We start from the raw sequence: 22243 nt of genomic DNA, 5'->3' as shown, positions 1-22243 counted from the left end.
GGTACTGGTATTGTCTTGTGTACTAAGATTTCTAACTATGTCCTGTTATTAGATTTGTATAAATTTGAGCCAACTGATAGTGCTTTGTTTTATTTTCATTGTATATGAATTAAAATGTTACATACATGTTAACATTATATCATATGATAAGCAAACCATTTTTGCCAGCATAGAACATTTAGTAATGTTTACAGATCTAGTCTCACCTTCTGATGAATGATTTTTAATTTTTTTAAAGATATTTTTTATTGATTACTAGAAAGAGCGGAAGGGAGAGGGAGAGAAACAGGAATGGGAGAGCAAAACATCAGTGGGCTGCCTCCTGTACGCCTCCCAGCAGGGATGGAGCCTGCAACCCGGGCATGTGCCCTGACAGGGAATCAAACCAGCAGCCTTTTGGTGCAAGGATGGCACTCATCCAACTGAGCCACATTGGCCAGGGCAGTAATTAAGGTTTTTAAAATAAATCATGAATGTGATTTCATTGAACTAGAAAGTACTGCATAATTTAAAAAAATACAATCTTTTTTTTTTTTTATCCTCACCCGAGGACATTTTTCTATTTTTTGTTCAGATAGAGTGGGAGGGAGGGAGAGGAAGAGAGAGAGAGAGAAACATCGACGTGAAAGGGACACATCGAGTGGCTGCCACCCGCACGACCAACCAGGGCCGGGGACAAACTGCAACCGAGGTTCGTGCCCTTAGCGGGAACCGAACCCGGGTCTCTCTGGACCACAGGCTGAGGCTCTAACCGCTGAGCCAAACTGGCCAGGGCTAAAAAATACAATCTTAATTTTAAAATGACTTGTATGTATTTTTCTTTATGGTATTCTGTTTTATTTTATTCATACCAAGAAAACTGTACTTGGGATTTTCCACACTTAGGATTCTACCAAGTGTCAATAAACGGCAAAGTGGGGTTACATAGCCACTAAAAACATGCTGTACATCTCTTCCCGTGTCTGCCCTTAGATCCCACCTGGTTTCCGCCAAAATGTTTCAAAATACAGCAAAAGACACTTTTGTGGGGTTTTTTAAATAATTTTTTTTCTTTATTGATTTTTTTTTAAGGAGAGAGGGAGGGAGAGGGAGAAAGAGATAGAAACATCAGTGAGAGAGAACATAGATTGGCCGCCTCCTGCATGCCCCTCACGCCCTGACCAGGAATCAAACTGGCGACCTCTTGGCGCATGGGTCTCAATGCTCAGCCACTGCGCCACACCATCCGGGCTGCAAAAGACACTGTTTTATAATGTTCATATTACACCACTCTGGTTTGATTGCATTCTCTTAGCTCTTTTTCTTCAGATTTTTATTAGCTTTTACATATTAAAAATAGTGGTGTTTTTACATGTGAGTGCACACATATATATGCACATCTGTATCTGTCTATATGTATGACGTGTATGCAACATTTAAAGATTGGTCATGTCCTGGTGGCAAGTCGAGGGAAAGAGAAAGTACTGTTTTCAAAATGGCTCGAAGTGGGTCTTCAGGAAGCTCTTGTCGTTAATTTGATCCTAGGGAGTAAAGAGTCTTGACATTCAACTATTTTTAATTTTTATTTACAGGTAAGCTTTTGGGTTGTTAGAGAGATTCTTCATGCTCAAACATTAAAAATTAGAGCAGAAGTTTTGAGCCACTATATTAAAACTGCTAAGGTAAGAAAAACTTGTGTTTCTGTTTTTGAGTTGAACCACTTAGCAATATTTGTGAATATTTGCCTGTTGTACTTGATTTACTGTTTATTGATGCTGGGAAGTAAGACCTATTGATTCATATCAATCAGTTTTTTAAACTGGATGCTTGTTTTTTCTGCCTTTTCCTTTGTTTTTCTGTCTTCCTCCCTTTTAATATCTTTTCTCCCTCCCTTGGAGTAGCTTAGTAATATGATTTGACTGCATAAGTACACAGAGGTGTGATCATGGTGAAGTCCTGTATTTAAATATCAGACTATTCTGCAGGTCACTGAGAAAGCCTTATAGAATTAATTGGGGGAATACATATCAGCTATTTGCTTTTGAAATAGATCACTCTGCCAACCATCTGGGGAATGATAAGACTTTACTTTTTAAAGAAGAATATAAATGAGAATGTTAACCAAATATATTAATTGTGTAAGTTATAAATGCAGCAAGAAAAATGGAACATGGACTTAAAGGACAGGCAGAATTTAGAGAGGAGGGTACAACAGGATATTTCATGAAAAGATACCAAGATTTTATTAGAACTTGTGCTCTGGCCAGCCTGGCTCAGAGGTTACAGCATGGCCCGCAGACCAGAGAGACCCGGGTTCAGTTCCTGCTAAGGGCACCTACCTCGGTTGCAGTTTGTCCCCTCTGGGTGGCAGCCAGTCGATGTGTTACATCAATGTTTCTCACTTTCTCTTCCCCCCTCTCTCCCTCCTGCTCTATCTGAAGATAAATGCAAAAATGTGCTCAGGTGAGGATTAAAAAAAAAAAACTTGTGACAACTCCATCCCCAGAACCTGTGGCTCAGTTGGCTGGAGCGTCATCCCATTCACCTAAAGGTGGCAGATTCGATCCCCAGTTGGGGCTCATGCAAGAGACAACCAATCAATGTTTCTCTCTCTCTCTCTCTTTCTCTCCTCTGTCTCCCTCCCTTCTTTCTCCCCACCTTCCTCTCTCTAAAAAAAACAACAATAAAACTTGTAACAACTCCAAATTTATGAGAAGTTCGCTAAAAAGTGTTGTAGCTACATTCTTCATTATTCTTGTAATAAGTATATAACTTAGCTCACCTGTGAATGAGGACAGACAGAATAAAATGAGGATACCATTTTGACAATGGTAAGTATTGTAATTACTGTAAAATTACAATTATTTTAAGTCTTATTTTCTTTGAGCACACAGAGCAACTGTTTTCTAAACATTCTGTGGCACTAGGCGGCAGAACTTGCCTTCTAAAACTTTATATTCTGCAGCAATGTCATAACACTTTTTAAAACATTCTTTGAGGTATGTTAGATAAATATTGGGTTTTAGCTTACAGAAATTCTTGAGTTTTCTCCATAGATTATGAATTTGCATTTTTGTTTTCTGGTATTTGTGTTAATTTTTTATGTGCTTGTATACTCCACTCAACACCACCAAATTTTGGCCATCAAATCTGCCATTATCCTCTCATCCATTAGGCATTTAATTTCAGTTCAGACTCTTTGACTTTATGTTCGACAGTGCTTGCTTTTATCCCAAGCCCTAAATTCATTTCTTGTCTCATCACTGTCTCTTCAACCCTGTTCTACCTCCCTGCCTTCTACGTTTGGTTCGGTATGAAGCTGGCAGGTCTTTCTCTTCTTTCAGTAGATTGTATCAGTTTGGTTCTCTGGAGACAGAAAATACACCCACACCCACACCCACTACCCCCCGCCCCCCATGTATAAGTTGAGTTAAAGAATTGGCTCATGGGATTGGAGGTTAGGGGCTGGCAAGTCTGATACCTGTGGGGCAGGCAGACAGCCTCAGCCTGAACAGGGGTTGAGGCTGCAGCCTGGAGGCAGACTTTCTTCTCTAGGAAACATTAGTTTCTACCCTTAAGGTGTTTCAGCTGACTCACTACAGCCTACCTGATTATAGAGTGTAATCTTTTAATTAAAATGAACTGATTGTAGATGTCACCACATCTACAAAATATTTTCACAGCAACACCTAGGTTCTGTTTACTTAAACAACTGGGTACTTACTATAGCCTAGCCAAACTGGCACATAAAACTAATTATCATTAGACACAAAAGAGTACTTATAAAATATATTTAACCTATCAAAAGAATGATAAAGTGGATCCCCTGTCCCCACTGCACACTGTGAGTACACCCTGTGTCCCTTCATGTGTGGTCCCTAACCTCCCACTGTAAAGGAGCCACTTCCCTAAAATTTGTTTGCTCCTCTTTTATAGTTTTGCTATATATGTGTGTGTCCCTGAATAATATATTGTATATGTTTTTGAATTTTGTTTAAAGTGAATTATTGCATAATACTTTATAATTCTTTCATGACCTTTTTTTTTTTTTATCCTCATTCGAGGACAATTTTTTCCTTTTTTTTTTTGGTACAGACAGTGTGGGAGGGAGAGAGAGGAAGAGAGAGAGAGGGAAACATCGATGTGAAAGAGACACATCGAGTGGCTGCCACCCGCACGACCAACCAGGGCCGGGGACAAACTGTAACCGAGGTACGTGCCCTTAGCGGGAACCGAACCCGGGTCTCTCCGGACCGCAGGCGGATGCTCTAACCGCTGAGCCAAACCGGCCAGGGCTCATGACCTTTTTTTATTCAACATTGTTACTGAATGGTTTTTTTTAGTGCATCTTTGTTGTATTCTGTTGTTTGCACATACCAGAAATTGTTAAGTGTATTCTAGCTTGGATAGTTTTTAGATTATTCCTGTTGTAAACACTGCCTCTATAAAGCATACTTGTGTGAGTCACTTGGTGCTTATGTGATGGTGAAGCCCTAGAAATATAGAGAGAACAGTCAAATTACCCTTAAAGAAATAACAGTTAGTTCAGTAGCTTTCATTGAATCTGATGAGACTAAACATTTTTTTCTATTTTGGCCATTTAGGTTTTCTTTCCTGAAATTTCTGTTCAAGATCTTTGAACAATTTTCTAGTATAGTGTTGGTCTTTTGTTGATTTTTATAGGAATTTTTTTAATACAACTCTCATTTCTAGTTCTCTATTATATATTTTGCATACATCTTCCTATTTGTGGCTTGTCCTATCATTACTCTTTTCATGTTCTCTTTTTTTTTCTGTTTTTTTTTAAATCCTCATTCAATGATATTTTTCCATTTATCTTCAGATAGAGTGGGAGGGAGGGAGAGAGAGAGAAAAAGAGGAGAGGGAGAGAAAGAAAGAAAGAGAGGAACATCGATGTGAGTGAGACACATCAACTGCCTGCCTCCTGCATGACCCCGACCAGGGCTGGGGACTGAACCATAACCAAGGGACGTGTCCCTGGCCAGAATCAAACCCAAGACTTTCTGGTCCGCGGGCCGATGCTGCAACCCTTGAGCCACACAGGCCAGGGCTCATGTTATCTTTTGATATAGATGTTCTTAGCTTGGTAATAAAACTTATTAATCTTTAATTAATTTTATTGACTTATTTAAGGATATCTCATTTAAGAAAGCTTACCCTAACCTCTGAGAATATCAAAATGTTTTTATTTTATTTTAGCCTTTAAAAGTTTCATAGCTTTGATTTTACTTGAGTATTTCATCTATCTGGAGTAAATTTAATATTCAGTATGTATGAATGATGAATTCCAGTTCATAATTTTCCATGAATAATCATTCTGGCAGCATTCTTAAAAATTCTTCTTTCTTAATGCTCTCTTTTTTTTTTTTTTTTTTTGTCTGGCAGCATCTTTAGGTCACACTTGTTCTTGAAAAATGCTATTTTAGACTTAAATGGATTTTTGTTTTTTAATTTATTCTGCTTGGGATTGAGTTTCTGGCCTTAGGAACCTAGTGCCTTTTAGTAATTTGGGAAAATAATCTGCCATTATCTCTCAAAGATAGTTTCTACCCTGTCGTTTTTTATTATCTCCTAACTTAGATAAATGTTGGCCTTTTTGCTGTATCTTTCATGTCTCTTAACTTAGTTTGTTTTTAAAAATCCTTTGGCTTTTATGTTGCCTTCTGGATAGTGTCCTCACATTTAATCTTCATTTTCAGTGAGGGCCCTGCCTGGTGGTGTTCTCCATTTGTGAGTTCCTATTTTCTTGTTTTTTCATTTTCCTTTTTTTTTTATCCTCACCTGAGGACTTTTTTTTTTTTTTTTTTGCGCATTTATCTTCAGATAGAGCTGGAGGGAGAGAGGGAGGAAGAGAGAGAGAGAAACATCGATGTGAGAGAGACATTGAGTGGTCACCACCCACACAACCCCAACTGGGGCTGGGCGACAAACTGCAACTGAGGTGCGTGCCCTTGGCGGGAACCAAACCTGGGCCTCTCTGGTCCGCAGTCCGACACTCTAACCGCTGAGCCGAACCTGCCGGGGCTCATTTTCCTTTTTTTAATGAGTTCATAGTAACTTTATGGGAATTCTCGGAGACCTGAGTTAAGGTGGTATTTCCTCGTCTGAGTTCTCTGGAGACGCATCCCCTTCCCTTTCCTTCGTTCTCATGTTTGGAACAGGCTTTTCGCCTTGGTGTCTCTTGATATAGTGGGTTAGGACAGTTTCAGTGATTGACTTGGATAGGGCCGTTGGGATGTAAGCATCTCACAGTATGAAGAAGTGTGGGAAATAGCAATAAATGTCAAGTAGATGTCTTGGCACACTGATGGAACCTACTGTTAGGTACAAGTTTTCTGCAAGAAGGCTACAAAAGCAAGGTCTGGTTCTGGGAAGCAGGTGGGTGTCCGAGCATGCGCGAGGAACACTGGATCTGGGGGTTTAGGCAGGAGGAAGCAGGAAAGTGAGGAGGACTGTAGAGCAGGTTTGAACCCTAGTCCTGAAATAGTAGGGGTATTGAGTAGGAAACCAGATCAGGATCTTGGGCGCACACCCTTTTCTTGAAACTTGGGTCTTAAGACAGATTAGTAATACTTTAGAATAAGGAAGGAGACTGCTTGCTGAATACCAGGGTGCATGATCATACCAGACGAACTTGACATGAGCCATGTCTTTGGTTTTCTTATCATATTACCCAACTAGCGGTAGATTGCTTCCTCGAGCTTCGGGGCAATGCCAGGTTAGAACGTGGAATTCCTGCTGTGGCCAAAAGCAGCTTACTGTGAAATAGTGGGTACTCTAAAGACACCTCTCAACAATGAGGGTGGAAAGTACTGGCCACTACCTGTTGCCTAGATTGTACTTGTTAATCTAAGACTTTTTGCATCCATGCCCTTTATTTTTCACATCTTCTCCTTTTCTTCAATCGACAGAAACTGTACGAGCTGAATAACCTCCACGCTCTCATGGCGGTGGTTTCTGGCCTGCAGAGCGCCCCAATTTTCAGGTTGACGAAAACGTGGGCGGTAAGTAATCTTCAAGTTAATGAAAGCTTAGACTCCCGTTGGAAGTAAAGATGTATTAGTTTTTTGGTTTTGTATTTGTAGTGCTCAGTAAGGTTAATATGATAATTCTGTTCTTTGAAACCTACGTTTTTCTCTGTCAAGTGTTTCACGAGGCTTGTTGGGTAATTTTTGGGTAAATTACAGCGTGGTGCTTGGTTTCTGCTCTTCAGGAAATCATTTTTGCAGAACCTCTTCAAGCATCGAGACAATACAGCCTTTCAGTCTACTGAAGGGAAAGTGTGGATACAGAAAATTAACATTAATCATGTGAAGATGACGCTTTTGGAAAGTTTGAGGAAAATCTAAACATTTAAGTTTCAAAAAGTATACTGACTTAGATTTCCATTATTATTATTATTATTTTTTATCTTTACCTGAGGACATTTCTGCATTCATCTTCAGATAGAGCAGGAGAGAGGGAGGGAGGAGGAGATAGAGAGAAACATCGATGTGAGAGAGACACATCGACTGGTTGCCACCCACACGACCCCAACTGGGGCCGGGGACAAACTACAACTGCCCCTAGCGGGAACCGAACCCGGGCCTCTCTGGTCCATGGGCTGACACACTAACCGCTGAGCCAAACCAGCCAGGGCAATTTCCATTATTTTTTAGCTACTCCATTTTTGTTTTTTTTTCCTTAAGAGTAATTTGAGAGCGTGCTGTTACAGTGTTGCCGCACATTCTAATACAATCGTTGTATTTGGTTCTATTACCTGAACAAGGTCAGGATGTGAATTTTGACTTCTGCAAATTTGTGTATTTCATCTTTGAGTGACATGATACTGGCCTCAAGCTTTCTGGGTATTTTTTGTTTAGATTTGTGTAAGTAAAATTATACATTTAATTAAATCTATTTATATTTAACACTGTTCTTTAATATTAAAGAGGATGGATTTTGTTTATTACATTGTAAACAGAGGATTAGTGTATTCTTAAAATCCTGGACTATAAAAAACTTCTTTTTTTAATTACTAAAATCTAACTTTTTAATTAGCCTAGTGTGCTTTCACATTTCCTAGTGTCTGCAGAGATGGATGTTTCTCATGAAAACCACGGTAGATGTCTATATTGGAAAATAATCAGTATAAAAGAACTTACACTCCTCTTTATATTTTACTTGCATTTTGGAAACACCTGGGTGAAGGTTTTCCTACTTTAAAATTTATTTTTAATAATGATGGCCTTACTCTCTTTTCTTAATTTAAATTTCATGGAGGAATGGAAATGATTATAAATATGCAGTTATGAATTCCATCTTTGAAGTTTCAGGGAAAAGAATTATGCTCTGATTTATATTGTGGTTTACAAATGAGCTACATTTCCCTCAAGTTAATTTCTGTTTTCCTTGAAGATATTTTTATTGACTTCTTCATGTATTAGCGTGGAAAAGTTATTTTAAATTTAGTAACAGCTCCATTATTAATCCAAATAAAATTTTTAATGTTTATATTAAATTTTAAAATATTCCATATTGTGCCAGGCACTATGTAATAGCTTGACATACAACGTGAGGGATCTAAATAGCCCCATTCTTTTATAGCTAACATTCTACTGGGAAAAGATAAACTGTAAATAAATAACATATATCATAAATAGTGATGAAGGCTCTGAAGAAAAATGAAGCAGAGGAAATGGGATAGAAGGAAAGCAGGAAAGTATTTCATGGAACATGTTGTAAGAAAGTCTCAGATGAATGGCGGTTGGGTGAGGACCTGGAGGACTGGAGAGAGCCCTTCACGTGGCCATCTGGGAGAAGAGGATTCCAAGCAGAGGTAGTGGCCAGTGCAAAGGCCCTGATATGTTCAGAGAATGGCAGGATGGTCAGTGTTGACAGTGGAATAAGCTAGGGAGTGGTTGATGAAAGAAAAGATGGATAGGTTTTCCCACATTAAAGTAAGACTTTTTTTCATCAAAAGATAAGCATAGCCCTGGCCGGTTTGGCTCAGCGGTTGGAGCGTTGGTCTGTGGTACAGAGAGACACGGGTTCGGTTCCCACTAAGGACACATACCTCGGTTGCAGTTTGTCCCCAGCCCTGGTTGGTCCTGTGGATGGCAGCCACTCGATGTGTCCCTTCACAACGATGTTTCTCTCTCTCTTCCTCTCTCTCCCTCCTGCTCTATTTGAACAAAAAATGGAAACATGTCCTCGGTTGAGGATTAAAAAAAAAAAGATAGTGCCCTGGCCGGTTTGGCTTAGCGGTTGGAGCGTCGGCCTGCGGTCCGGAGAGACCCGGGTTCGGTTCCCGCTAAGGGCATGTACCTCGGTTGCAGTTTGTCCCCGGCCCTGGTTGGTCGTGCGGGTGGCAGCCACTCGATGTGTCCCTTCACATCGATGTTTCTCTCTCTCTCTCTTCCTCTCTCTCCCTCCAGCTCTATCTGAACAAAAAATGGAAAAATATCCTCAGGTGAAGATAAAAAAATAAAAAATAAAAAAAAAGATAGCATAAAGAAAATTGAAGCGAAGCCCTGAAGTTGGGGAAGATATGTGTGCAGTTGTAACTGGTTAAAAATATATATCCAGAATATATAAAGAACTCTTCAAAGAAAAAAAGAGAAGAAAAATACAGAAGTGGGCACCGTGGCGGTCCTTCCTAGAAGAGGAGGTCCGCGTGCCAGCCGTGCAGCGGGGGAGCCGCAGCCACACAGTACGTGGCGGAGCTTCCGTGTCTGAAGTGCGTGAGCGAACAGCTGCTGTTCTCTGGTCAGAAAGCAAACAACATTTAAGAGAATGAGAAACACAAAATTCGGGATAGCGGTCACTCCTTAAGATAGTCGAGGAGCCCTGGCCAGTTTGGCTCAGCGATTGGAGTATCGGCCTGTGGTCCAGAGAGACCCGGGTTCGGTTCCCACTAAGGGCGTGTACCTCGGTTGCAGTTTGTCCCCGGCCCTGGTTGGTCGTGCGGGTGGCAGCCACTCGCTGTGTCCCTTTCACATCGATGTTTCTCTCTCTCCCTCCTGCTCTATCTGAACAAAAAATAATCAAATGTCCTCGGGTGAGGATAAAAAAAGATAGTTGAGGAAATTGGATGTGGAAGGAGTGTAGATATGTGTTACTGGTGTGCAGTTCTTGGGAGGGTAGATGCATATGTATTTGTTATAAAATGTAGAAACAAATTAAATTAAGAAGAAAGTCACATCAGGGACTACGGATAACTGTCATAAACAAAGGATTATAATTAGTGTGCATCAGAGGTCCAAGATAAGTTAATGATTTATTTCTGCAAGTGCACACTTTTATGCAAATTGTATGGGGTTACCAGTCAAGGTGATGAGGGGTGATCTGGGAATCTTGTATTCCTTGTGGTGATTGACATGAGCAGAGATTCATCCAGATGGTCCCAAAGCAGATTGTTTTGTTAGGGAGGAGTAGTGACGTAGGCGTTCCCACAGTCTCACACCAGTACCCACGGCTGCCATGCTCTTGACCAGAAGCAAGGTGTGGCGCCTGGAGCATGCCGAGTTAGCATCTTGTGAAGTGCTTTGTTTTCCCCTTTTTCTTGGAAGGAGGAATATAGTGAAGTGACATTGTAGGGGTCACATTAGGAACATCAGAAAACTATTGAAAGGAAGGAAAAGAAAATCAGGACATCTTAGTTATTACGGCTGTGGCACATGTGCTGGGATGAGTTTCTGAGCTCACCAGGAAACTCCTGTTTTAACATCTGCTCATTCTTTCATCCGTATACTTCCTCTGTATAGTCTTCTGGAAACCGAGTACCCCACCCCACGTCAAATCATTTTAATCTGGTTATTGACTTATGAAAGTTGCAAATAGGTTATTTTTATACATATTTAGACCAGATAGTTTTGTTTCAAATGTGGCAAGGTCATTTATGAGTTACAAGTAATTTGTTTCTATTGATACTGTATCAAAGCTTTTGTATGACTGACTTAGGGAAAAAAGGATAGGTTATTGTCCCTGTTGTGTCCTCACTACTTACGTACCCAAAGGGATGGGTGGACTTTACAGGTAGTAGATTTGCACCTAATCTTGAAAATGCTAATCAGGTGTGTTGAAGCTGGGCCAGGGAAATGATTGTGAAACCTCTGTTTGAGATCATGGAATATCTAGCTAAATATAAAGCAGACTCTTTGAAATCTTGTGTTTTAAAGAGGAGGGACACCGGTCAGGCATTTTTTTCAGATAGAGAGTATCTGAAGATAATCTGCATCTTGGAGCCTATGAAAAAATAGATTCCAACTTCAATCCCAACTCTGTACTTACAGTACTACAAAGAGGAGTGTATTAGGTGTCAGAATATTCTTTATCTCCAGCACCAGCTTAAGACCCTGAAAACCAGGAACCAACGCTTTGTGAGTGGATGACAGAGTATTAGTATGTTCTGGTCCTTGCTAACCCTGTGATCATAATATGCAGACATTTCTGTTAACCTCATTGGAGAATTAGGTGAGAATTTAATTGGTGGAAGTGTTTTGCATGCTAAAAAGTAACGCTAATATTTTATGATATAAATAAAGTGAGCCCTGGCCGCTTTGGCTCAGTGGTTAGAGCATCGGCCTGCGGTCCAGAGAGACCCGGGTTTGGTTCCCGCTAAGGGCACGTACCTCGGTTGCAGTTTGTTCCTGGCCCTGGTTGGGTCGTGTGAGTGGCGACCACTCGATGTGTCCCTTTCATGTCGATGTTTCTCTCTCTCTCCCTCCCTCCCTCATACTATCTGAACAAAAAATAAATAAAATAAAATAAAGTGAAATACTTTTACAGCATAATGAAATAATAACTTCAGATGTTAGGAAAAAGATGTTTGTTTTGTCCAGAGTCTTTGGAATACTTAAAAAATATTTTCTGAACCTTTTAGTTAATATTATTTAAGTGACTGACCTTGCTTTTCCTTTATTTTCCTTGATTATCTCCATGTTTTTCAAAGGGCACTCACAAGAGATGTACCCTCAAGCCTCTGAAAACAGTTTCAGTTGATTATTCAACTGTGTGTGATTCAGCACTGGTCAGAGGCATCAAAGAAAATGTCAGAAATCTAAAAATGTAAATCACAGTTAACAAGTATTGCAGCCATGGTTAACTTTAGCACAAAAAAAAAAATGCCTAACCATTTAAAATAGTAAAGATAAGAAATGTATTATAATTTACTAAGTAACTTAATGATTTTATGTACATACAAGGTATTGTATTTTATAGTTAATAAATACATTTGGGTTTATTATTTTAATAGACATGTCTGATTTATCATTTATATATTATCAAAATATAATCAAAGTATAACTGAAATTAAATTCAAATTTACAGTAAATACAACACAATTTCAAGCTTTTGCTATAATAAAATGGGATTTGGAAATAACTTAGGTTTTTCTGTTTGTTTTTTAGTTATTAAGTCGAAAAGACAAAACTACCTTTGAAAAATTAGAATATGTAATGAGTAAAGAAGATAACTACAAAAGACTCAGAGACTATATAAGTAGTTTAAAGATGACACCCTGCATTCCCTATTTAGGTGAGTTGATGTCACTGTTTGTTCATTATACCTGGTTGTTGTTCTGCTTAATCAGTAATTTATATAAAATTCAAGATAGTTTAAAAGTGTGTATAACCTTTAAAGAAATTGCTGGAATTATTAAACTGAAAAAATTGACTAGAGGAATATGTTACCTTACTAGCTGGAATGTATTTTTATATTAAATTAGCCTTTGCCCGTAAGGTTTTTTCATAGACTATCATTTTTTCTTAAAGATGGACCATATGGTAAAATGATACATTTTAGTTATTTTGGTAATGCTTTTAAAGAATAAAACAGTAGTTTGCAATAGACTTGAATGCTGTAAAAAAAAAAAATTTTAACATTAAAGAAATTGATCAAGAGATTTGACATTTTTAAAACATCATGAGGTCATATTTTATATAGTTGGCAGATAATTTAAGGTGAATTTTGAAAAGTAGGCTCACTGAATGTTGGTGTTATTATTTTCCTGGATAAAATGAGTTGTTTGGCTGTGGAAATTTAGCTTAGTACTAAGACAAATCTGTATTTTATATATCACTAGACTGAAGATTTTATCTCTTTACTGTATATTTTACAGCTGTTTATAAATTCTAAGAAATATTTAGGCAATAACATTATAAGGTTATTTTTAAAAAATATGAATAATGTTTTGTTAGGTGTTTGAATGAAAAGAAGTCCCAAACTCCCTTTTAAAAAGTGTGTGTAGCCTGGCCGGTGTGGCTCAGTGGACTGAGAAGCCCCAATTCGATTCCGGGTCAGGGCACGGTCCCTGGGCTGTGGGCTTGATCCCCAGTGGGGGGCGTGCAGGAGGCGGCCATCGACGCTTCTCTCTCACGTGGATGTTTCTATCTCTCCCTCTCCCTTCCTCTCTCTCTAAAAAAATCAATTTAAAAAAAATTTAAATGTGTGTGTAAATTTAACTACAAAAAATACTCTATAGAATATACGTGTAGCATAAATTAAGTTGGTTTGATCCTGTATAAAGTAATCAAGTGATAAACATGTATTCCTTTCTAATATCCCTCTTCCTCCCATCTCCATTCTGTCTTTTATGTAACTGCTCATACCAGCTTCTCTGAGCGCTATTTTTTAAAGTAATTGAAAACCTGTTACTGATGCCACAGTGTCATCTCTGACATCTTTACAGTACAGTGACTTAGAAGGCAGTGGAGCCTTAAGCCTGTGTGGCTCAGTGGATATGTGCTCATTCAGCCTCCACAGGGCATCAGTGCTGGTTTGTCAGGGAAGAACTGAGCTCATTCAAACATTGTGGGTCCTCCCAGGATTCCAGTGGGATCAAGAGTGTTGTGCACCCTGTGTCGAAGGCAGAACATGCCTAAACACAGTGTAGGTGATGCCACTCCATGCCAGAGCGTTGTGTCCTGTTTGTCTGGTAAACAGCGCAGGGCCGTGGTGGGCAGGACCGCACCGGGGAGGCTCTGCCTGTGTCCGCTTTACACTATAGCCTGGGCTGTGCCGGGTCTTGAAAATGGAACTGGGGGGAGAGGAGGAATAGAGCATTTAAAAATATCATCGATATCTTAAAACCTTTAAAGAACATAAATGTTTTATAGCGTAATCATTAGACTGAAATCAGCGACTCTCCATTCCAAATGGCACCACCACTTCACTTTTCAGGGCATTGAATTGTCTTCTTTGAGCCCCGTTCTCTGTCCCTGGAAATACACACAGGACCAGAATCATGTTCTTTTTAAGGCTGGATGGGACCACCGTGTGATCTTGTCTAATTCACTTACTTTACATTTGAGAAAACCAGGGTCCGGAAGGGGGAAGACCTGGCGCTCGTAGTTCTGAAACGTCGTCACGGACAGACCCCAGTCTGGAGTCCCGGGCTGCATCTTCCCAGTATACCTGCTGAGCTCTTGTTCCAAAACTTGTGTTTCTATGATGGTTTTTTCTTCATTGAAATGTTTTTCTCAAATTCCATCATTTGTATCTTTTAGAACAGGAAATCAGAATTATTTTCTATTGAAAAAGAAAAACATAATTTAGATCTTTGTGATGTGGTATCTAGTTCAGAGGTCTTTGTTTTATATTTTTCACAATGGAGACTTCAGGACAGGATTTGAAGCTGTGTGTGTGTGTGTGTGTGTGTGTGTGTGTGTGTTTGCACGCATACGTGCACAAGTGCGCACAGAGAGAGAGAGGCATGGTTGGAGTTTAGTGGAATCTGGAAAGGTCTTTCGTAAAGAATATACCTGCTTTCTCCCAGCCTGGTCCCTGAAACAGACACTGTGACTCTTTCTGTGGGTTAAAGCAAGGGCGACAAATGTTGAGGTGTAGAAGTTAATTTGGAGAAAACATTAAAACCCTTTCTTTCCTATATCTTCAGTTTGGTCTCTATTGACTCCTCCTCTCCAGTTTTCTTTAGTCTTGTATGTTCTCATGGCCCAGAATCTTCCCTGTCACCATCACCATGAGATTCTTCTGCATTTCATACCTAAGCTGGTAAAAAAGGACCCTATTCCTCCTTGCTCCTTTTTCTTGCTTTCTTTTGCTCAGCATGCTGGTATCTGTCTCCCTCGTTACTTGTAGGAATTTTCCCAATAAGGTCACCACTGACTTCCTAGTTGAAACATTTAGTAAGTATTCCTCAAGCCTCATCTTAAATTTGTGAGGTTAATATAGTTATTTTTGCTTCTTAAAATTCTCTGGTAGCGCCAGTCTCTGCTGGTTTGCTTTCTATATTCTGGCCTTTGCTTTTTTGGCTTCTCTTTCTCTGCCTTTGTCTTAAATCTGTTCTTCTAGAGGTCCCAGTCCACATGTTTTCTTATTTTACACTCATCTGGAGTGATCTCATTCATACTTTTTCCACAGTCACCCGGTGACTCCCAGATCTAGACTAGACCTGTATGTCCAGCTGTCTTTGCAATTCCTGGGGCCTGGTGACATCGTAGGTACTCAGACACTGGTTGTGTGAGATATCTATAGGTAACTCTAAATTCAGCATTTCCAGAAGTAAATTCACCATCTTTCCCCTTCCTCCACACATGATCCCCATCTGATCTCCTAGCTTACTCTACCAGTGATCACAGTGTAGCACCTGGGGGTCGTTGGCTTTGTCCTCCTTGTCCGCTCCTCCTCTTCTCTCTTGAAATGAGATGCATCGTTCTGAGGGTTACCCGAATTTAGAAACCAAATGGGGAAATGGCAAATGACTTAAGTTAAATTAGAGAACATATGCTTTAGTATCTACATAATTTTACATATTGGTAGTTTTCATACAATTATTTATCCCTTTACTAGTTTGTGAAGCATCTGAGACTGATGTGATTGTGCAACATTTGGTGGAAATTATTTGGTAGACTTGTGAAAGGAAAGTTAAACATTTGTCAAAGGAAAGTGAAACATTTGTCATAAATTATTGTGACTCCGTTTTGCTTGTTCCCAGCACGAAAACCATCTTTTAAATGTAGTGCCGGTTTTGTTTTATTTTATAGTAAATCTTGAAATTAAATGTGCTCCATCTATCAAAACACGCATGCTTTTTTAAAGAAAATATGAAGCATTTTCAACTCACACAACTGTGACTGCTTGCTTATTTATATCATAGACAGCTGGATCTTTTTCACTCCCGATCTCGGGCACTAAAGTGTTCTGAAGAATGAAGATTGAACAATAGTTTATATCCTGGATATACTTACTTTGTTCATATTTTGTTCTAATTTAAAATGAATTAGTACCATGGTTTTTTAAATTTAACTTGTCTTGATTTTAGAATCCTTTACCCCTCATAAGAAACTAGGCCTTCTACAATTGCCAACAATGTCAGCACTTACAAGATGCTGTATGTTTGATAGGGCAGAACTTGCCCTGAAGACATTTGAAAGATAACACACATTATGCAAATTGGTAGCTTCTATTTCACTGTTTCTCTCCAAGTTCATAATGCTACCTTTATCCCTTCTATCTGCAAAGGTTTCTGTGGAAAGAATGTGGCAGCCAGCGGAACCTGGTGCCCGCAGAGAAGGGAAGGGCTCATGAGATGTTCTTAACGTGGGAGAGGCGACCCAAACTAATGATGCTTCCCCCCAGAATTACGATCAAAACCAACCATTCCTTGTGAAGTTTATGGAAGGAGGTGAGGGCTTATATACTGGCAAAGCTCTTTATTTTGATACTGCCAGATTTATCTGTAGTTCGGTGTGGGTTAAATTTTAAGAAGTAGAAAATGTTTTCTTGGCTTTTAATTCATCGTCCCTTGAAAAGTTGTCACTTCTGTTGGTTTTTATTCAAGGTAAAAATTAGCCTGGACAGACAATACAGTAAATAACTCCTAGAATAAGGATACAGTTTTTCTGGAGAGGAATAGTTTGGCAAATCTCAAGGAAAAAATTGTTTTCTATGAGAATTATTGCTTCAAATCTGAAAATCATTAACAGCACTCATTTGTTCTTGTCATTGGAGAACAATCTTAAGGGGCTTATTGAAGAATTTGGCACGGGAAGTTTTGCGTTGCTGGAGAGAAAGAAGAGCAGAGCATTGTGCAAAAATAATTTAGTTGTATGAAACACGATATTCTTTCATGTGCACTTTCTAGCTTCATTTCTACTTTATTTAGATAATTTTGGGAACATGCAGTAGCTCAAACAGCTTACGTTTTCTGGGAAAGAAAGCATACAGGGTAGGGCAAAAGTAGGTTTACAGTTCACATGGAAAATAGTACAATAATTAATAAATAATAATACAAGAATGAACTGTGTTTTGTGTACTGACAACTGTAAACCTACTTTTGCCCCACCCTGTTTTTCTAAAGCCCTGGTGATAAGTAAATTGTTGTAGTTCTGTAAATGGCTTTCTATTAAGGAGAAGCAGAGTTCTTACAAACTCTGTCCTTCTCTAGAACACGAATGCCTTGTTTTGGTGTATTAGGTAGGACTCCTCGCTCTTGTAGGGAGAGCTCCCCTTTCCACACACTTAAGAAAAAGTGTTTGTAGAGTAACCTTCTGTAATACAGTGCCCTCTCCATCCCCCATTCTCTGAAAAAACATTTTATTTTCATCGCGATGTTTGCATTAATGTGTTTCCCCCTCAGTAGTATGTAAGTCCTTCTTTGTCTTGGTTCCAGGCTTTGTCCTTAGCATCTAGGAATAGGCACTTAGTAATATTTGTTTTAATTAATTAAATGAACCTCTTTTGGCTCTTCCCATTGATCCAGTAGCTTTATTTGTTTTCAGTGCAGTAAATTTATCGGCGTGGCATTTTTGTGTGTACATTGACTCCTACCCACTCCCAGTTTTCTTTTGGTGCGTCGGCTGGCTAACCAGGAGTTGCTTAGCAGTGTGCTCGGTGCTAGGTACATAGCGGGGAATGAACTGGGCTTTGTCCCTGCCTTTGTGGGATGTCACAGCCTTTAATACCAAGGCCCAGTTCGATAGCATTGCCTTGTGGGTCTTCTAGCTCCTGTGTCAAGGAAGAGGTGCACATCATTGCCAGGCCTCGTTAGAGGTGTACTCATGGGATGTTTCAAGCATGTCTAAGCCCACAGTGATCTTCAGCTTTCATCGGATCCTTTTATTTTTCACTAGTTTCTACCTATCTAGATCTCTCAGTAAAATGTTACTTTATTTTTACATTAATTTTAGAAACTTCTATTAACCTATGTACAAATACTTTTAAAAAAATAGCTTTTTATGCATATTTTTATTAAGATAATTTCAACAAAGTCCAAAGCTTTCTGCAGCTTTATGGGTGTTGAGATATCTTTCCTTCCCCTTTGGTAGAGTTTTACTCGGTTAAATGTATAAAAGGCTATGAACTGATCTCAAAAATGCCTAATGGTTAAAAAATGTCATTGGCGTTTAATGTTTAGAGTTTTTTCCATTTTCCTTTCTTTGGTTTGGTTTGTAGGTAATATACACCATGGATTACTTTACCTTACTCTTCTCATTAGGTTATATATTGTATTCTAAAACAGCAGTAAAGCGCGTTCAGGCATTTTCTTTTGAATCCTGAGAATGAGCTCTGACCAAATGGCAGCCAGCCTAGATTTTTCTTTGGCCAAAATTACATCCCCATTTTCCATTACCTCATTTATATCCTTTTATACCCTCATTCTTTTTTATATATTTAAAATTCCTCTAACATTCTTTAATGGTATACGTAGTTTCTGAAGTTTACTTTAGATCACTCATTAACTTGTGATAAAAAAGGGCTGGGGATAAGGTTGCATTAATTTCTTTCCTGTGTTCATAGTTTTTCTTTAAGAGCCCCTCTCTTTGAAAAATAATGTATAGCAGCTATGCAGATCGGCATTTTTTTTTCTTTTTTAATCCTCACCCGAGGATATTTTTCCATTTATCATCAGATAGAATGGGTGAGGGGGGAGAGAGAAAAAGGGGAGAGGGAGAGAGAGAAACATCGATGTGAGAGACACATCGACTGGTCGCCTTCCACAAGAACCACCCAGGGCCGGGGATGAACCACAGCCGAGGTACGTGCCCTTGCCTGGAAGCAAGCCCGTGAGCCATTGGTCCGAGGGCCGACGCTCCAACCTGAGCTAAACCAGCCAGGGCCAGATCTGCATTTCGATCATAGACAAAATCCGATTCCCCAGTTCTAGCGGCTTTGCCCATGGTGCTTCCAACTGTTGATATTTCAATAATCTTTCATTTTTAAAGCAAACCTTAACAGCAGAATTATAATAAAAACCTTAATCATTAATATGTTTTCACCACTTAATACTGTGTGCCCGATGCTGTGTTACTTTACATAAAATAATTCTCAACAATTTATAAGGTAAGTTTTTCATATTTTAAAAGTGAAGAAACAGACAAGGGAGGTTAAATTAACTTGTTATAAAGATATGCATTATAGTGTAACTCATTTATAGTTCAAAAAAAGCAATATGGAATTATCAATATTTTAGTAGTCTGTATTTAGATTGAAATTTTAAGTTCATTCTTCAGTCTTTCTTATAATTATCTATAGAATTACAACTTAATAACTATTAACCCCACTCATAAAACTGAAAACTGAGCTTAGTTTTAGATGGCCTTTTTGGAGGTAGGGGGTGGGGTCATGGCATTGTTAATTGAATCATTCTTTTCTTACTGGGTTATCTTTCCCAGACCCTAAAATAAAAGACTAAAGACTTGTTACTTATTAGGGTATAATAACCTTTAACGTACTATTAAGTATATAGAAATAGTATTACATTAGTACAGATTTTCAAGTAATTTAAAACATTTTCATGATTGCAGAAGTTTTAACAGGCTTTTTATATTATTACCAGTACAAATCCGAAGAAGAAGAATGCTAGAAGAATTAGTGTTCTCGTATCATGACTCATAGAGTCTAATAAACCTTGGACTGAAAATTTTGTCTTTATACTTTACCAGGCTTGAAGCATAAGGATAAGTTTATTTGTAGATATCTACTAAATTTCAAGGTGGTGTCTAATGTTGGCATTACCCAAAATTGCATGTTTTAAAAGTCGACTTCCGAGATGCCAAGTTTCCTAGGCATTGATGGCCTCCCATTGAGCATGGCAGAGTCTAAATTCTCTTTAGGATAAGCTTCATTTCATGTATTAAGAATAACTGACATAAAGAGTCTTTATGTAGCCCTGGCCAGTTTGCTCAGTGGTTAGAGCGTCGACCCATAGACTAAAGGGTCTCAGGTTTAATTCCCGGTCAAGGGCACATACCTGGGTTGCAGGATCAATCCCTGATCCGGTTGGGGTCGTGCAGGAGGCAACCAGTTGGTGTGTGTGTGTCTCTCTCATGTCGATGTTTCTCTCTCTCTAAAAATCAATGGAAAAAATATCCTTGGGTGAGAATTAACAACAACAAAAATTTTTTTTTAAAGAGTCTGTATGTAGCTCTGGCCAGTTTGGCTCAGCGGTTGGAGCGTTGGCCTGCGGACCAGAGAGTCCCGGGTTCGGTTTCCGCTAGGGGAACGTACCAAAAAAAAAAAAAAAAAAAGAGTCTTTAGGTAAACCAGCTCCAAAGTTACAGCTCAGTCTTATTGAAGGTAAGGCAGCCACGTTTTTGTTCCTAGTAAACTGCAAAGCAGCTAGCTGTTAGCCCTTCCTACCACACAAACAACCTAGCTACTCTGTTGCAAGATCCTCATTAGGCTGAAATTCCTACTGTGGCTATTCTTGCCTTAATTTCCCTTTTTATTTTCTTATGGTCCAGTCTCTTTACTATCTGCCGCACTAGCTGACATAGCTTTATTAGACTGTAATGAAGCTCATGGGTCCTATAATTTTATGCCTGAAAACTTGGATATTGTGTCTTTTAACACATTTGTCGAATACTCACTCTGTGCGGGACATCAGTGAGTAGTAACCTGACTGCTACAGTCTGCTGAGTCCTCACTTCTGTGAGGCATTGTTCTAAATGTCTTACCACATGTATTACCTCATTTGATTTTCACACTAATCATGTGAGCTAGGTACTGTTATTATCCCCATTTTATAGATAAGAAAACTGAGGCAAGATACATAAATCTCTCAGGGTAATCCAGCTAGTGGATGGCAGAGTTGGGCCACAAACCCAAGCAGCTTGGGCTTTAGAATTGACTCTCAGTCGTCACATAACACTGCTTATGCCCTGCTCTCAAGGGGCTCTCTGGCAGAGGCTGCCCGTAAGCTCTGCAGACCCTCCGGAACAGGGCTGTATCGCTCTCTCAAGGAGAGGGGAACGGGCCCAGGGCCAAGGCGGTTTAGCACTGAGCCCGGCTTTCTCGTTTGTTGACTTTCACATTATTCTAGTTTTTCTAATATTCCTCTTTTGTGAAAATTCTGTAAGACTTGTCTTTGATCGAGTTTTGGATGTTCAAGTGAAATGCCACAGTTGTGTCAGTAAATGAAAAGCCCCCTAGTAAAGTATTATTTAAGACTTGATGTAACAATTAGATAGCTAGTTCCTCTCAGAAATCTTATAGCAGATTTGGGGTGGGGAGAACTTGAAAAACATTTTAAGAGGACCATAGGTAAAACAAACAAACAAAAATACCAAGGTAAGGTTTTGATGTTCTCTTACCTTCTCTCACCAGAAGTTTTATTTTGAGATGTGACAGAGGAAAACTATTGGTCATGTTTGTGGACTTGAGTTGTTCAAATAAATGATGGTCTTCAATTCTGATTGGATTTTCCTTTTGTTTGCGCAAAAGTCTTACGAGATTTCTCTAAAATGTTTGTTCACAAATGAATTAAGGGAAGATTAGCTATAAACAATGAACATGTTTCTGGAAGGAAATTGTTTCAGAAGATTGGTAATGAAGTTGTTAGTTGCGAAGCTGAGTTAAAGGCACACACACTGTGGGGTGGAGTAAGCGCTTTGGGCCAGCCAGACCTGGATGGGCGCTGCTCTGGAACCTCAGAACTGGGAAACGTCTGGAAGCTCCCTGCAGCTTTAGTCCCACCTCTCAGTGTGCAGTAATGTCCAAGCTTCTGACTTGAATAGCAGGCAGGATTTCTCCAAATAGAAAGGATCAGTAAGTTAGGGAGGGACAGTGTTTGTAAATAAGCTTAGACTTGTAGTTCAGATCTGTTAGACCATTGGCTCACTAAATATGCTGCATTTTCATAATATCAGTATTTTGCCAGTATAACAACATAAAATGCACTTCAGGAGATTTTGTTCAGCAAATCATATGAAGATAATATTAACAAATTAATTTGTAGCTTTCCATTTTTATAAATTGACCATTTAAATATTGTCTGCATTTTTTGTTTTTAAAATAATATATT

The 22243-nt window shown here is 39.1% G+C and overlaps 1 protein-coding gene across 5 annotated transcripts in view; it reads left to right on the top strand.

Moving 5' to 3' along the window:
- The window catches only part of RALGPS2 (Ral GEF with PH domain and SH3 binding motif 2), a 118632-nt gene that overhangs the window by 33749 nt on the left and 62640 nt on the right, over window positions 1-22243 (top strand). For all 5 annotated transcript variants that reach the window (XM_036272306.1, XM_036272307.1, XM_036272308.1 and 2 more), the window contains 3 exons: window positions 1572-1661; window positions 6912-7004; window positions 12390-12516. In XM_036272306.1, coding sequence (XP_036128199.1) covers window positions 1572-1661; window positions 6912-7004; window positions 12390-12516 — 310 coding nt within the window. The remainder of the gene's footprint in view (window positions 1-1571; window positions 1662-6911; window positions 7005-12389; window positions 12517-22243) is intronic.

This window comes from Molossus molossus, unplaced genomic scaffold, assembly GCF_014108415.1.
Source record: "Molossus molossus isolate mMolMol1 unplaced genomic scaffold, mMolMol1.p scaffold_m16_p_20, whole genome shotgun sequence".
Lineage (NCBI taxonomy): Eukaryota > Metazoa > Chordata > Mammalia > Chiroptera > Molossidae > Molossus > Molossus molossus.
Note: the sequence above shows the minus strand (reverse complement) of the source record. Positions and strands in the feature narration are given on the sequence as shown.